General features: G+C 36.2%; 1 protein-coding gene across 1 annotated transcript in view; it reads left to right on the top strand.

Annotated features, from left to right (window-relative positions):
* The window catches only part of MGAT4C (MGAT4 family member C), a 724,941-nt gene that overhangs the window by 306,738 nt on the left and 399,692 nt on the right, over nucleotides 1-18,511 (top strand). The window contains exon 2 of the mRNA XM_023749771.1: nucleotides 7,721-7,831. Coding sequence (XP_023605539.1) covers nucleotides 7,748-7,831 — 84 coding nt within the window. The 5' untranslated portion in view covers nucleotides 7,721-7,747. The remainder of the gene's footprint in view (nucleotides 1-7,720; nucleotides 7,832-18,511) is intronic.

The following is an 18,511-nucleotide window of genomic DNA, read 5'->3' as shown; positions in this document are numbered from 1 at the left end:
ATATAGAAAACGGTATTTAGAATTCATAATAGTAATGTAAGTGTAAAAGCAATAGGATAATATTAATAATAAAATATTACTTTATTATTTTTCTTTTAAGACATTGTTTTCATAAATCTGCATGCAAAAAAAAGGCAAGTTGTTTTTTCTAAGTCAGAATCTCCAGAATGAATACAGAATAACATCTGGCTATAATGGCATATTTTTTTGAGAAAACAAAAGCATTATTTACCTTGAAAATGTCATCTGGACAAACCTTCCTGGGAGAAGTAATTATGCAAAGGCTACTTTCCTGCTGGAACATTTTACCTTTATCTGTGAGATTTGTTTTCATTAACAGGACAGATAAACTATTGTCTTAGCCATACATTGTTACCAACATGTCAAATTCTGTCCTAAAGAATATATATCACAATGATTTTATTATTTTTTTGTATTTTTAAGTAAAAAGTTTCATTGAGGCATATATATTCAGAAAAGTGCAAATTTGTAAGTGAATAACTCAGTGAATTTTTAAACATATCACTTTAATTAAGTGTAACCTTAACAGAAAAAAATATATATTTTCTATTTTTAAAAAACTATTTTGTATCTCTTCCTAGTAATTATCTCTAGTCTACCCCCAAATAATTAGGAAACTGACATCAATTTCTGTAAATTAGTTTTTCACCATTTTTGAAGCCAACATAAATGGAATCATGTAAGATATACTCTTTATGTGTGACATCTTTTTTTCAACACTGTTCTTAAGACATTAACCCATGCTGTTATGTATGGCAATAGTTTAATTTTCATTGATGTACTGTATTATATAAATATTCCAAGCATATTTATCTATTTTACTTTTAGTTTGGGATATTGCAAAGGGAACTCATGTCAACAATCTAATGTCCACTTTTTGATGGCATATGCATGTACTTTTTGAGTATGAAACAAGAAATGTAGTTGTTGGCTTATGGGATAAGTTCATTTTTAATTTTAGTATGTAATCTCAGTTCTTCAACGTTCATGTGCCAATTTGCCAACCTTTAAGCAGTATATGTGTTCCACTTGTTCTACATTCTCCCAAAGTATGGGAAAAAATGTTTTACACATTTTACTCAATATAATGAGCATTGTATTTTTCTGATGAGAAATAAGGTTGAGCACTCATGTGGTATTGTCCACTTGGATATCCTCCTTTGTGGAGTGCCTGTATAAATATTTTTTTGCCATTACATATTAGATTGTTATTTTCTTATTAATTTTAACAGTATATTTACAAATGTATTTGTAAATATTTACAGCATATTTGACATAAATTGAATTATGCCTATTTAAAGTGTGCAGTTTTGAGAAACCAAGATGGCGGCATAGGTAAACACCGGAAATTGCTGCCTCATACAATCACTTCAAAAAAACAACTAAAAGACAAAACGGACACCATCCAGAACCACAGGAAGGCTGGCTGAGTGGAAATTCTACAACTAGAAGGAAAGAGAAAAGCACACTGAGACTCAGAGGAGGTGCGGAAGTAAAGTGCAGAGGTACGGAGGCGCACACAGAAAGAGCTGGCAACTGAGGACGCGGGTTTTTTTTTTCAATCAGGAGGGCGTCTCAAGCTCCCGACTGCTCTGCACTCCAGTTCTGGGTGAGTCTCTGGGGATCCAGACTCATACAGGGAGAAACTGGATGTCTGGCAGCGGGCAGAACTCGGAACTCGAGGGCGGCTTTTTCTCAGAGGTGCTTGCAGTGAATACCGAGGAACACTGAGACCCGGAGCCTCTTAGGGCAGGACTGAGGATCAGCCATAGCTGTTTTCTCCACCCTGTTGATTCCCTGAGACGCCGCCCCACCCAAGCTGTGCGCAGAGGCTTTTGCATATGAATGGCCTGGCACTTTGCAATCTAAAATTACCTAACAAACTGCAGCTGTGTCAGAGAGACCCAGAACATCCAAAAGAAGGCCCAAGGCCCCACAGCAGCTTGCATTGCTTCACAGCTGGGCCTCATCTGGGCACCTCCACACCCCAAACAAAGAAGAGGAATCTGCAGATCTCTCCATAGCTCCTGCTGGGTAACCTCAGGAAGAGGCTTAATTAGCACCTCCTTAGATCCAAGAACCAGTGTACCCAGTGGTCAGAGTGGGACCATCCAGATTACAACTCCTCAGATCCATAAGGGACACACTCAGGGGGCAGACTCAGTGAGCACCAAAGCCCCACTGAAGCAAGTCTTGCTCCATAAGGGTGTCTCCAGCACAGAAGTTCTCCCACTGTAGACACAGCTGATTCTCACAGCCAATTGGCCTGGAGGTCAATTCCTCCCAGTGTTACCTACAACAATCAAGGCTTAACTACAACAAGACTGTGCACAAAGCCCACAAAGGGGTGCACCAAGAGTGTCCACCTCAGGTAATTGGGGAGGCTGAGCCACTGGGCCCTATAGGACACCTAGCACAGAAAGCCACTCTATCAACACAGGGAATTAGCCAAAATGAGGAGACAAAAAAACAGGTCACAAATGACAGAAATGGAGGAAAGCAAACTACTGGATATAGAGTTCAGAACCATGGTTATAAGTTTAAAACTCAAGAATCTTCTAGAAACCGACGATAAATTTAGTGAGATCCTCCATAAATCTAGTGAGATCCTCGAGGATATGAAAAAGGACCAACTAGAAATTAAGCATACACTGACTGAAATAAAGAATATTAAACAGAGATCCAACAGCAGACTGGAGGATCCCAAGAATCAAGTCAAAGATTTGAAATACGAAGAAGCAAATAACAACCAACCAGAAAAGAAAAAAGAAAAAAGAATAAAAAAATATGAAGATAGTGTAAGGAGCCTCTGGGACAACTTCAAGCATACGAACATCTGAATTATGGGGGTGCCAGAAGAAGAGAGAGAGCAAGATATTGAAAACCTATTTGAAGAAATAATGACAAAAAACTTTCCCTACCTGGTGAAAGAAATAGACTTACAAGTCCAGGAAGCGGGGAAAACCCCAAATAAGAGGAATCCAAAGAGGACCACACCAAGACACATCATAATTAAAATGCCAAGAGCAAAATCAAAGAGAGAACCTTAAAAGCAGCAAGAGAAAAATAGTCAGTTACCTACAAGGGAGTACCCATAAGATTGTCAGCTGATTTCTCAATAGAAACTATGCAGGCCAGAAGGGAGTGGCAAGAAATATTCAAAGTGATGAATAGCAAGAACCTACAACCAAGATTACTTTACCCAGCAAAGCTATCATTCAGAATTGAAGGTCAGATAAAGAGCTTCACAGATAAGAAAAAGCTAAAGGAGTTCATCACCACCAAACCAGTATTATATGAAATGCTGAAAGGTATCCTTTAAGAAGAGGAAGAAGAAGAAAAAAGTAAAGATACAAATTATGAACAACAAATACATATCTATCAACAAGTGAATCTAAAAATCAAGTGAATAAATAATCTGATGAACAGAATAAACTGGTGAATATAATAGAATCAGGGGCATAGAAAGGGAGTGGACTGACAATTCTCAGGGGTATGGGGTGTGGGGAGTGCGGGAAGAGACTGGAAAATAATCGTAAACCTATGGATGAGGACAGTGGGGGGAGGCAAGGGCAGAGGGTGGGTTGGGAACCAGGTGGAGGGGAGCTATGGGGGGGAAAAGAGGAACAACTGTAATAATCTGAACAATAAAGATTTAATTAAAAAAATAAAGTGTGCAGTTTTATTAGATTTGACATATGTATACATTCATAAAGCCATAAAGACAATCAAGATAATGAACTTATCTGTTACCCACAACTTTTCTTATTACCCTTGCTATTCCTCACCAAGTTCTACTCTTTTCTAGTCTCCAGGTAGCAACTGATCTGTTTTCTGTCACTAAAAATTAGTTTGCACTTTTAGAACTTCTTTTGAATGAAATCGTACAGTACACACTTGTTTTGTTTAGCTTCTCTTACTCAGCATAATTCCATGGAGATTCATCTGTATAAATGCACATATCAACAGTCATTGTTATAAAGGAGTTGTGTAATTGGTACAGATTTTCAGTTTTGCAAGATGAATATGTTCTGAATATAATGTGAATATACTTACACTACATAACTGTACACTTACAAATGGTTGAGATGACAAATTTTGTTATGCATTTTAACACAAAAATAAAATAAAATAAAAATCTTTGTTGTGTTTTTTTTGTTTGTTTGTTTTTTGTTTGTTTGTTTTTTTAGCTCAGACAATTGATGAATTTTACTAAAATAAGGAAGACTGGGAAAAGGTGATATTTGTGAGGACCTGGCAGAATCAATTGTTCTCTTTTAGTCATGTTTGAATTTTAAAATCCCTGTTAGAGAGTCAAGAATTGAGATCAGTAAACAGATAGAGAATCACCAGAGGTCAGACTGCAGATGTTAATTTGGTAGTCAAAAGGGTATCAATAATATACAATACCATGGATCTGAAGGGAATACCTAAAGGGAAAGTGTCCATTGAGAAGAGAAAGGACTTCACGACAAGTCAAGGAGTATTTTAAATATATTATTCAGGCACAGGAGCAGGAGCCAGCAAATGAACCCGGGATTGAAAGACTTGCAAGTTATGGGAAACATCATAAGAAAGTGACAACACCAACGCCAAGAGAAAACAATGTTATAGGAAGAAATTACTCATTTGAGTTCAGACACTATTGAGAGATAAGGGAAGATGAGATTTATTTTAATGGCTTGATGGGTATGGAAGCTCTGTAAGTGTTAATCGAGAAGGAATTGGAAAGTGAGAAAGTAAAACTTTTGATATGTTCCTATGAAGAAATATGGTGACAAAAGAAAAAATGTGGTGGTGGCAATTATTTTTTAAACAGGGACATATTAAAGCAAGATTTTTAACTGATGAGAATGATTCAGTGCAGAAGGAGTAACTGATGGGATGAGGGGAATCAGCATGAGAAGTTTCTTGAATATGTAAAAGGGCACATGGGTGAAGTTTGGTAGGTAATGGAGAGGCTTGGGAGAGTTAGAAGCTCCTGTAAGTGCCTACTATTTGCTCAGAGAAGAAAACTTTAGGCAATCTTATTTATTGTAATTAGTAAGATTAAAAATAACATACAGAAAAGGAAGATACTTATCTTGTTCACTAAATATCCCAAAACTTAACAAACGTTCTCTCATGTAACAGATACTTAATAGGCAATTCTTAAATATGAAAAGTATTCAAAATAAAATCATAAATAATTATATTTTCAAAGTTCATTTGCAAATTATTTCTAAAATCATTAGGCCTAGAAAGACACTTTTTGTTTTCTTAATCTACTGCAGCAGCAAATACATAAAAAGTTCTCTAAACATTTACTCCAAATTCAAATCAGGAAGCTAAATAGAAAAAAAACTCTTTAAAAATATTAGGTGTATTATTTTAGTGGAAATGGTTTCAGGACACAGTAGAACACCAAAGGCCCTACAGTTAAGAATTTACTGTTGTAATTTGTTAAATCACTTATTCTTTCTGAGCCTTAGTTTCCTCATTTGTAAAATGGAGAGCAATAATACCCTCTTCACTACTCTGATAAAAGAGGTAAATAAGAACGTCTTAGTGGAAAATTTTAGGAAGACACATGTTATACAACAGGGAGATAATATTTAACTGACACTGTCTTTGAAAAAGAGTATGTAGGGATTCTTTCTCTGCACCCTGCCTCTCTAATAATATAACCAGATTAGTTTTCTGTGTCCTTAGAAGAAATATATATATATATATATATATATATCTCCTCTCTAATAAAGAGGACATATGCTAATTGACCCTTACATCATTGCAAAGATGGTGGCACCCACAGCCAGTAAGAAGGGAATATGCTAATTGACTGCCCCACCCTCAAAGATGGCAGGGCCTGCAGCCACAAGATGGCGGTGCCCATTCCCCTCAGCCTGGCCTTGCCATGTGCCTGCCTCCAGAGTCCTCCAGTCCCCTCATCCCTCCAGCTGCCCAGGGCCAGCCTGAGGCACAGGCAAGCCTCAGATTGCGGCTGCCCAGCTGCCCAGGGCTGCCCCAGGCTCAGGTAACCAGGACTGGCAGGGCTTGCGCTGCCGGCAGTGGCAGCAGCAGAGGTGTGATGGGGCATTGCCTTCCCCTGATCACCAGGTCGTCTCCCGCCCCTGAGGGCTCCCAGACTATGAGAGGGGGCAGGCCAGGCTGAGGGACCCCCCCTCCAGTGCATGAATTTTTATGCCCCGTGCCTCTAGTGTATGTGTGTGTATATATATATCTGTCTATAGTATTCTCAAATACAATCAAAATCTTTAAATGTGACTGAGATCCACAAATATAAACATGGAATGTTCAGTATTCAAGGTTATAGGTTATTTTTTCAAAAATATATTTGTATTGATTTCTGAGAAGAAGGGACAGGGAAAGATAGAAACATCAATGATGAAAGAGAATCATTGATTGGCTGCCTCCTGCACATCCCACACTGGGGATCTAGCCCGCTTCCAGGGCATATGCACTGGCAGGAATCAAAGCCTGACCTCCTGGTTCATAGGTTGATGCTCAACTACTAAGCCACGCCAGCCAGGTGGTTCTAGGTTATTTTAATGTAATTAAAATATTTCTTTAAAAGGTTCAGTAGTATAGAGAAGTTTTACACTTGTCAAATATCTAAATGTATACTTCTTCCAGGAGACATATCTCATAAGTTGTCATAATTTGCAATTTTCAAGATTTATAGAACCATAATTTGTATAGTCATAAATTATTTTATTATACTTGTTTAATTTGTATAATGAAAAAATAAATATCAGATTAAAATGAAACACACACACACACACACACACACACACACAGAAACTTCCATGCATTGAATATTTTTCAAACAGTATCACTGCTGATAACTGCTCATCAGGCTTTATACACATAGGGAAAAAGGCAACATGTAGTTCTAAGATAGATGTACTGCTCAGATCATTATAAGACTTTATACAATTTGAGACTGTTTTTCACTGAGGCTTATTTTTTGATCTAGTGTTCACATATTCTTGGTAACAGGAATATGCCACTCGTAGTTAAAATCAGTTACTGCTCCCATAAAAATGGAATGTTTAAAAATAAGAAAAAAGCACAGGCTATGTGACCCTTTCATTGCTCCCATAAAAATTAAAAGATGTGATTGTGTTTGAACCCTTTTGAAGGTTTGGGCAAGGGAACAGTGGAATATTTAACGAGACTAAGAAATCCGGCACAGTTGGTCTCAGACTCTAGGGTATGTGTAGGCATTATTGATGTGGCTTCTGCACGGAGATGTGCAATGTTCACTTGACTTTTATCAAATAGTGGATAAAAGAGAATTAATCCTGATAATTGTTATCCTATAAGTAATGGACTAAATATTGTTAAATTTAAAAATAAAGATATATAGATGTCAAGTAAATGTATTTATCAATGTTGTCTTGATTTAAAATGTTTTTGTTGTTGTTGTTTTTTGTTTTTGTCTTGAATCATACTTTCAGAACCCAAGAGTTAGACATAGTAGTAAAGCTGGAACTCAGAAATATTTTTTAACAATATTAATTTCAGCATTAAATAGAAAAAGCAAACAAACAGTAAGCAATGAAAGTAGAAATGTGAAATTGGTGTGTTTGGAAAAGTCTACTAGGGTAACAGTAACTAGATTCAACATGCAAGGGCCATCATGATGAATGTTTACAACACTTTTTTGAGAGCCAATTATACTGTTTTTTTTGTGCAGGGACTGGAGATCAGCCAGATCAGTTGTATGCACAAAGCTGCTTTGGTTCTCCCTTTTCAAACAAGAGCTGCAGAAAACGTTAGAGCAAGGTTGAAGCTTTATTCCTCTCTGGTAAGCGAAGCTTTCTTTTTCTTTGCAATGGTGAGAGTTTGATAAAAAAAAAAATCCTTTTAAACCATAATGTGGTCAGGGAGCAGAGAAGCTGTTCTATGTTACAAGTCATAAACTGTTTTCTTTTCTTTTGAACTATTTTTTTCATAATGCTTTTGGGTGTGTGTTATATAGAAAAATAAAAGTGAAGCAGTAAGTCATATTGCACATATTAAATTTGTATGGGAGGTAGGGGAGTCTTAAACTGCACTTCTGTTGAATGAAACGTGGTGTTATTTTATATTTTATACTGTAGAATTCCTGGTCAAAACGCAGGGAAAAAAGTCAGTACTCTGATCCATGGCTGAGAGTGAGTCCATATGTTTGAGTTTTCCCCCGACCAATGGTGTCATCACTGCCCAGTAGCTCGTCTCCATAGAGCTTCAAGAATCCAACCTATTTTTGCCATTGGGTTTACTTGTAGATGTTTTTGACTACTCTAAACTCTTTTTTATTCTAAAAATTGGAAAAGAGAAAATCTGGAAATAATAATTCTGGGTGAGTTTGTCTTCATATGGCTTTTGTCACTTTAGCTCTAAGTAATGTAACAGTGCACACGTATTCAAAATATGAGCTTTTGTTTTTTGCATAAATTCCTTCAACCTGTAATGTGCTTAAATATTACTACAAAAATCTCTACCTGTTATACACTCTACCTAAATTTATGTATGTCTAAAATAGCAAGAAAATATTTATACACACATGTGACTATATACAAATATTTGACTTATATAAAATTAATTTTAGGTAATGGCAGAATTACACATTACAGCACTGTAATTCTTATAGAAACTTATCATTTTTAGTTGCATTTATATAGCTTCATTTTCTTCATAAGCATTTGTTCAGAAATCAGTGATGTGAATATCAAAATACTTTGCAACTAATCAGCTTCACTTAAAGCTAAATCTATTTTTTAAAGTAAAGTTTTTAAAGTAAACATGTCATTAGTTTTTCTTCTTTTCAGTAACTCAATCACATGAGTAATTAAATATTTGTGTTCTATATCTATCTATATCTATATCTATATCTATATCTATATCTATATCTATATCTATATCTATATCTATATCTATATCTATATCTATATCTATCTATATCTAAATCTATATCTATCTATGAGACTTGAACATAAATATATTTAGGGATTTACCCAGAAGAGTATTCCCAGCTTCAAAGGTATAAGCAACTCACAATGACAGTCTGATAGGTCACTAATAAATATTCATATCCATTTGATTATTTCAGTATATATATATTTACTATCGACCTTGCTAATTATTTTCAAAAAGAGGAAGTATGTAACTTACAAAAGAGATAAAACATATAATATCTGTCCAGATTTAATGATTGTTCAACAAATATGTTTGAAAATAAGTAATTTATATTGAGGTTTTGGCTAAGGACATATAAATAAGAGTATTTTACAGGATAAGGAAGTCGGGAACAAAAATAAATGTAATGAGAAGTAATTTGTTAGATTTAAAAATAACTCTACCTTTTTATTCATGAGACTGAAAAACTGTAACAATGGAATACTTTTCCTTTAACCCTACTTTAAATTATGTGTGCGTTTGATACAACCCATTTTAATGTTTCAACTATGAACATTGTACTGAAATAACTATAAAGACAGCCCTACTTCTAAAAGAGATTCTGGTCTGAAGGTGAGCTGAGGAAAAACTTTAAAAAACCATTGACATTGTGTAGTTTCTGCTCTCTTAAAAAGTGTGTGTTGCCCTTAGGCACATGCAGCAGGCAACTATAGCAAAGTGCTCCAATTCCCTAAGGTTCTAACTTTCCAAATTTTGAAGTGAATCTCAGATGAACAAAACATATGTACGCGCGTGTGTGTGTGTGCGCGCGTGCACACACACACACACACACATGCACGCACACTGGGTGAGACTAAAGTAGGTTTACAGTTGTTCATATGAAAAATAATATAATAATTAATAATACAAGAATAAACTGTGTGTTGCATACTCACAACTGTAAATTCACGTTTGCTCCACCCTGTAATATATAATCATTTTTACCTTTAGAACCTATGAGTGTTTTCATACATACACTTATACACATAAACACACACACACACACACACACACATACAATTGGAGAAGATAGAAAAAGAAGAGCAAACACAACATCTCCTACCCACAGTGAATATGACACAGTGAGACATCTTTTTTACTTTCAAGCCTTAATTTTTTGCTATTCATGCTAAGAACACTGCTTTTTCTATTGTCTCATGTTCAGGTTCTATCTGTTCTTTATGGCTCAGAGTAGAGGCCCCTTTATATCGAGATATCTTCCCAGCAAACCTCATGCTCACTCAGGATAAAATTTTCTCTTCCACCTTGGAGCAATCTTATCACTTTATTTTTGCATAAAAGGACTAAAATGTAAAATGAGAAATTTTTGGCAAAATTTGTTCCTTCCAGACATTGTTTAAGAAGTCTGCTTTTTAGAAAGTTATTTTTTATTAACTTATTGTTTTTAAAGCTCTTCAAATTTCCTTTGCCTTCTTTTCCCTCCTGTTTTCTTTTTTTAAAAAAAATTATATGTAATTTTTTTTTATATGCATGTCCTCTCTCTCTCTCTCAGAGAGGAAGGGAGAGGGAGAGAGAGATAGAAACATCAATGATGAGAGAGAATCACAACCCATGCTGGGGATTGAGCCCACAACTTGGGCATGTGCTCCGACCTGATCAGGAATCAAACTGTGACCTCCTGGTTCATAGGATGATGCTCAATCACTAGGACAAGGCAACTAGGTGCCCTCATGCTTTACTTACAGCTGATTATCTTGCCTTTCAATTCATTGTGAAAACCAAAATCATATGGCCAGTTCTACCATGTTCTTGTTATATATTTAACTTTATTTTTATTGTTGACACTATTACAGATGTCTTCATATTCCCCCACATTTCTCACCTCTCTCCAGCCCTTGCTCCCCTACCCCCTTCCCTCTGGCCTACATCACACTATTGTCTCTGTTTGTGGGTGATGCATATGTGTTCTTTGGTTAATTCCTTCACCTTCTTTCCTCCAGTGTCCCCCACTGCCCTCCTCTCTGACAGCTGTTAGTCTGTTCCATGTATTCATGCCTCTGGTTCTATCCCTCACAGAAGTCTAAAAAGCTTACCTTAATCTTCACCTAACACTCTCCTCTTTTCACCTTTTGTGGTGGGAGGAAGCACACATACTTTTAACAATGTTCAATTTCTATGTCTGAATTCTCAAGTATTTGCCTTAATCTGTCAAGTCTTCTTTATTCCTAATTGCCAGTTCTGTTTTCCCAATAAAATCCTTTTCATTGGAGTCTCTCAGTGTTTACTGCAGATATCTCCGATCCATGACTAGACCCACATGTTCCCCACCGGATGCTTCTATATTCTTCTGCTACTCTACACACACTTCTCAGAGTTTACTTTTCCAATTAATATTTCCATGGCCTTATTTCCAATTCTCTCCAATCTTACTATACCTTTATGACACTTCCCACCTTTCTCAGGTAGCCACTTGACTTTCAGGTCCATAAATTCACTGTACACTTTTTAGTTCTCATCTTGATTCTCCACAGCATATAAGGGCTGACTATTTATTCTTCTTTGAAACATTTTACCTTTGCCGTGACCTGCCCGGCAGTGTTCAGGATCTGAAGGAGGGTCCAACACCCAAATGAAAATGCTATACAAGAAATAAGAATTTAAAAGGCATTGGGGGCCAGGTAGAGCCTCTTTCTTGAAGAGACACCCTGGCTTCTCAGTCTGGTTTGCTTTTTATTCACTTGAATACACATTTGCCCTTTAGCAATGCATACAGGCATATCAAAGGTAAAGTTTGGTAAACAGTAAAAGGATTATCAGGTTAGGGAATTGCCTTGAGCCACCACTATCTCAACACAAACAATCTGTGCTTAGCATCAGCCCTGCTAATGCCCAAGGTCCATCAGCCTTCCAGGTTCCTTGGTGCATTGACAGTATTGGCAAGTGGTGGCTTCCCACATACCTTTACTTTCTTAATTTTTGTAAACACCACAAATATACATACGCTATACATATAAGTGTATTATGTTATGCTATATGCTATATGATATTTGTATGTATTTAATAGTGAGAGAGAGAGAGAGTGAGATGTTTGACATAAATCATATGGAAAATACTAAAATACTTTAGTCCTAAAGAGTAAAGTAATACAAGAAACACTTGCTATAGCTGGTTTGTCTCAGTGGATAGAGCATCAGCCTGTGGACTGAAAGGTCGTGGGTTCGATTTTGGTCAAGGGCACATGCCTGGGTTGTGGGCTCAATCCCCAGTGGAGGAGGGGGGGGGGCGTGCAGGATGCAGCTGATCAGTCCTCTATTTTTCATATTCACCTCAGAGATCACCTCCTCAGAATGATTGGTGCACCTTTCCTGGGTATGGTCAAGCTGTATGCTGTTACCACACTTTTTCTTCATATAATTTAGAATCACTTGATATTTCATTATTTACCTACTAGAAGCCTGGTGCATGAAAATTCATGCACTGGAGGGGGGGGGTCCCTCAGCCCGACCTGCCCCCTCTCACATTCTGGGAGCCCTCAGGGGCAGCAGGCGACCTAGTGATCAGGGGAAGGTGATGCCCCATCACACCTCTGCTGCTGCCACTGCCAGCAGCGCAAGCCTCGGCTGGCCCTGGTTATCTGACCCTCGGATGGCCCTGGGCGGCTGGGGGGCTTAGGGGACTGGGGGACTCTGGAGGCAGGCGCGCAGAGTGGCCGGGCCCGGACTTGCCCCGTGCCTGCTGCCCCAGCGGGACTGAGAGGACTGGGCTTCGCCATCTTTGAGGGCGTGGCTGTCAATCAATTAGCATATTTCCTCCTTATTGGCTGCAGGCACTGCCATCTTTGAGGGTGTGCCAGTCAATTAGCATATTCATTTCTTATTGGCTGCGGGCACTGCCATCTTTGAGGGCATGGCGGTCAATTAGCATATTCCCGCCTTATTGGCTGTGGGTGCCGCCGTCTTTGAGAGCATGGCAGTCAATTAGCATAATCTCTCCTTATTGGCTGTGGACGCTGCCGTCTTTGCAACGGTGTGAGGGTCAATTAGCATATTCACTCTTTATTAGATAGGATTTGTGTTGTTATTTTTGTCTACACCTAGGGAGACTAAATTTAACATTATGTGTTACCTTCAATAAAAACATTTTGATTATGTTAGATATCACACACACACACACACACACACACACACACATACACACACACTACTATTGAGCAAGCCAATGCCACTTATTTAGAAAAACACAATATAATACTATGCTGCTGTAAAAAAGAATGAACTCCTACCATTTGCAACAGCTTGGATGGCGCTGGAGAGCATTATACTAAATGAAATAAGTCAGTCAGAGAAAGATAAATATCACATGATCTCACTCATTTGTGGATTATAATGAACAGCATAAACTGATGAACAAAAACAGATTCAGAGACAAAGCATTGATCAGATGCTCAAACCTCAGAGGAAAGGTAGGGGAGGGAAGGGGTAAGGGGAAGAGATCAACCAAAGGACTTATATGCCTGCATATGAGCATAACCAATGGACGCAGACACCAGGGGTGAGGGCATGAACAGGAGTGGGGTGGAGGGCAATGGGGGGATAAGGACACATATGTAATACCTTAAGCAATAAAGAAAAAAATAAAAGCAAAATTAATTCCCATTAATTTCCATCCCTTCTTCTGAGAAAATACTCTGTTTCATGAAAGAATAAATAAACTTGATTCTTACTAGTAATTTATGGAAATTGTTCTCATTCATTCCTTTTGTTCTTCAGGCCAGGCTAGTGGTTTAAGGCCAGGAAGTCCTATGTTTGACAATGTTTGCTTTAGTTCTGACACTACTTCTTACTGTTTGTGAATTTAGACAAGAAATAAAAACTTTCTCATTACTATAATCAACATTTCAATCTCCATACAATGATGAAGATTAAGAAATCACATATATAACATTTATAAGAATGTCTAGCAAATATAACTATGAACTAGTTATTCATTACTACTTTAAATATTTTGATACTTTATCTGAAGTATCAGTTGTTTAAATAATAATGCTCACAGGCAATCATGCTGTCTTCCACTTCTATCATTGTTAGGTTGATGTTGCACAAACCATTTGCCACCCCAATTTTACTAACTAACCACCATTCTCACTATAGTCTCTCTATATTGATATACACCTTTTCTCTGTCACATGTGACTGACATTATGCCATATACTCAAATGTCAAGCTCTACAATTTCTTGTTCTCAAAGTTTCTCACACCTACTCATTTTTTTCCATTTCTATCTACTTACAACTGACACATCTTTTTAACAATTTCTCTATATATTGTTGAAAACTCACTAATCTATACTCATTTTTTAGTGTTTTTCCCTGGGAAGGGGAGTTTATATGTTTTCTAACAGTAATCTAATTTATCTCTACTATCTAAAGAAATCTGAGAAAATTTATTATATTATCATTATAGTAATATAAAAGAAGCTACATATCAATGATATCAAGACTATAATTAACCAAAGAACATATATACATAGCCCATGGACATGGAAAATAGTGTGGTGAAGGCCTGGGGTGGGGCTGGATAGATGAGGACAAAAGGGGGAGGCTAAGGGGTATCTGTAATACCATCAACAACAAAAAATGACTATAATAATAAACTAAAGACCTCATGTGAAAAAAATAAGGGGCCAATATGAATATGTTGGCCAAAATGAAATTAATTTTTCATTCCTGTAATAATCACATGTGCAGTGAAAAAAATTGTTTATACACATATGCTATAAATATTTTTCCAGGGCTTCCTTTATACCTAAAGTGCTTTTGAAGTATAAAGTATAAAAAACTAAAAATTTCTCCTGTAAGAGTTATGTAATTATAACAATCTAATTCAATATATGTTTTGCTTTGTTTGGGGAGGTATTTTTTAGATCTGGTTAGATAGGACTTTCCTTACTTCGGGATGTTTGTGTCATTTTGTGATTTTAACAAGTCATTTTGAGTTTACGTTGCTAAACTCTTTGAAGTAAAGAACAATCTATTTCCAAAGATTTATTCTTTTCTCATAAACACATATCTCTGTCTATGGAATATATTTTTCCTCCTAGATGTTAATCAGAGAGTAAAAATTAATTGAGAAACTACGCTTTAGAAAACCCAATATACTTTTAAATGACAGAATAATTTATAAGATAGCCCATGCATGCAAAGAGTTGCACACTTGATTTTATATAATTAAGAGAATTAACCTAGGGCTTTTCCTACTAACAAAGTGATATTTATTCTGATACATAATCAATTTATTTATGTTTTCTTAACCATAGATGTTTTTATACCATGATTTTTGTCTTTTGTTTACCTTCTTTTTTACTTATTTTGCTTAAATTTACATTAAGAGTTCTAGTTTATAGTACTATACATTTTAGAGGGTAGAGGAAATAAGTCATTTTAAATATTAATTTTTATCTCTATGTAATGAATTTATTGATTACAAAATAAAACTCATCAAATATACACACTAACATTTCATTAGAGAATGAATATATAAAGTACAGATTTTTCAGGATTTGCTTTCCAGTTGTCTAAATTCCAGAATTATCATCTAAATATATTCTGCTTAAACAAAGACATTATTATATATTTATTCATTGGTGCTAAGTTAAAATGCAAAGCTTTAAATAAATATCTTTGGAAAATATGTTCAAAGGGGTTTTGGACAGAAACAAGGAAGGCTTTTATATGTATAAAAGACCCTGAGGGAGTTTTGTATCAGAGAATGGAAATGCTAACTACAAGCTAAAGAGAATCTGCTGTAGAATAAAAATGGATGGTGTCAGAGCCTTTATAGAAATTGGACAGTGACACCCTGAAGTCTATAAGGTGAAATGAAGTGGCGCCAGTAATGTGTATAGAATATTATTTTTACAATGCATGCAGTTTGAAGTCACCCTGGGTGAAAGCAACTTTAGAAAAGAAGCATGTCTCTGTGTGTTTTTTTCTTCCCCAAATACCTAAATAGTATTGGCATAAATAATTTTGATTTCTTATTTGGTTGTTTTGGATAAGTAAATTTTAGAAATATTTGACACATTAGGATGAATATTTACATTCATAAACGTTTAGGTGCGATATTCATATTTTTAAAAAAACCCTTGATTTTTGTAAATGTGATTGTAGTAGAATCCAAATATAATCCTACACTCCATGGAATACAGTTTGAAACCCCATATAACACTGGTCTGCAAGAGAGATGAAGTGTTTTCATGACCAAGTAGATACAGAAAAGAAGGATTCAAAAGGACAACTGGAGGTCAGGCTGTAGGCAGCACTCGGTAAAAGCTGAAACTGGAGGTCCTGCTGAGAGTCACTTTGGACACTCAGTAAATAAAGACAGAGGAGGGACCATGCCTGAGTCAGAGAATCTTAGGAATAAAGATGGGAAAACCTTTGCTTTTATACTAGATCACATCTTTCACTCTCACTGTTTTTATAATTTTGATAAAGTTACTTAAACTTACTGGATCTCCACTTATTAAAATGAAAAATATGAAGAATAATTATTTCCTCACAAATTATTCCAAATATAGGTAGTATACAAGGTCTTCTAGTATCACAAAGACTTTGAATAGTAGTTTAAATGTTAGTAGAATCTCAAATGTAACTATATGGAAAGGCAAAGAGATTATGTTTGCACATATTGGAATTTAATAGCAAAGGAATTATGACTTTTCTTTCAAGTTGATAGTTAAATCTTGAATTCTGTTGAATACTAAGTACATCAGGTAATTTATTCAAACAAGTATGACCTGAAAACCACACATAAAGGTAAGAGTGAGGGTTGGAGATAACCAGCAAAAGTTAGTACAAAATGAATTACACCTTTAAAAAGCTGGATAGATAGTTGCATAGAGGTTTATAAATTCTATGTCCTATTTAGTTTTCTATAATAGATTTTTGAAATACTAAACTTAGCCTGCTCATGAGTTAAATTATCTATTCTATTGATTATGTGAGAAAAAATATAGCATGTCAAATATGAGATTTTTAATTTACTTCATTATTGTCCTCTACTTTTTAAGATTTGAAATAAAATGTACCACTTATTTAGCTGCATCTTTCTCTATAGATATATAGATAGATTATAGATAGATAGATAACCTCCAGATTAGCTATACCTTAATATCTATCTATCTATCTATCTATCTATCTATCTATCTATCTACTAGAGGCCCAATTCACAAAATTTGTGCAAGGGGCTCGGCCCTTGCAGCCCTCGTAGCCTTGGCCAACCCTCACAGCCCCTCGCAGCCTCAGCTGGCCCTTGCAGCACTGGCTTTGTCCGGATAATTATCTGGAATGTCATCCAGACTGTTGTTCTGCTGTTTGGTCTATATAAGCAGATTTTTATATATATATATATATATATATATATATATATATATATATATATATATATATATTTATATATATATATATTTATATATATATATATATAAATATATATATATTTATATATATATATATATATGTGTGTGTGTGTGTGTGTGTGTGTGTGTTGATTTCAGAGAGAAAGGGTGAGGGAGAGAGAGGTAGAAACATCAATGATGAAAGAAAATCCTGCATGCCCCATACTGGGGATTGAGCCTACAACCTGGGCATGCACCTTGACCAGGAATTGAATCCTGACCTCTTGGTTCATAGGTTGACGCTCAACCACTGAGCCATGCCAGCTGGGTTATTAGATATACTTTTGATAAGAAGTTACTGATTCTATAGCCTGAAATGTGGGATGACTATATAAACATTACAGCTGCTAAGATTATATTTAATGCTAAATAAAAATATTCAAAAAATTTAGTATCCAGAGTTTTATGCTTTTTCCCCCACTATATCATACTAATAGGACTTTCCAGCACAATTTTGTGAATGAGCCAGAGATGTAATTCAAACCTGATCTTCAAAGAATCTTTTTTATTATGTCCCCCAAGCCTGCTCTCTGTAATTCATAGTTAAAAACAAGTACATTAAAATCAGTCTTAGTTCAAATCCTAGTTTCATTATCCACCAGTTGTAGAATTTAAGCAATTAACCTAAACTTTTTAGAACTGCATTTCTTCATCTCTAACATAGAAATAAGAACTTCCATTTTATAGGATTAAATAAGATAATATAAATTAAAAATTAAGTCATTCATTACATATAATACATACATTTCTCTTTCTATCACCTGATATAAAGTAATTGAGATAGCCATTTTACATTATACTAGAGGCCCGGTCCACGAAATTCATGCACTTGAGGCGGGAGTGGGGTTCCCTCAGCCCAGGCTGCGTCCTTTCACAATGCAGGAGCCTCGTGATCGATTGTCCCAAAGAGGTAGGCCCTGCCTACTAGGCTGGGGCTCTGCGATGGATCGCCCCCGCAGAGGGAGGCCCCACCGACACGCTGCAGCTCACCAGTGGGTGGCCTGGGCCTCCCTCTGCAGGGTGATCATGGAACAATGGCTGGACCCCCAACTAATTGCATTGCACCCGCCTAGGCTAGCCTGGCACCAGTGGGTGTCATAGCATGGTCATCCGGACGGTTGTTCCACTGT

This window comes from Myotis lucifugus, unplaced genomic scaffold (assembly GCF_000147115.1).
Source record: "Myotis lucifugus unplaced genomic scaffold, Myoluc2.0 scaffold_9, whole genome shotgun sequence".
Taxonomy (NCBI): domain Eukaryota; kingdom Metazoa; phylum Chordata; class Mammalia; order Chiroptera; family Vespertilionidae; genus Myotis; species Myotis lucifugus.
This window is presented reverse-complemented; position numbering and strand designations above follow the sequence as displayed.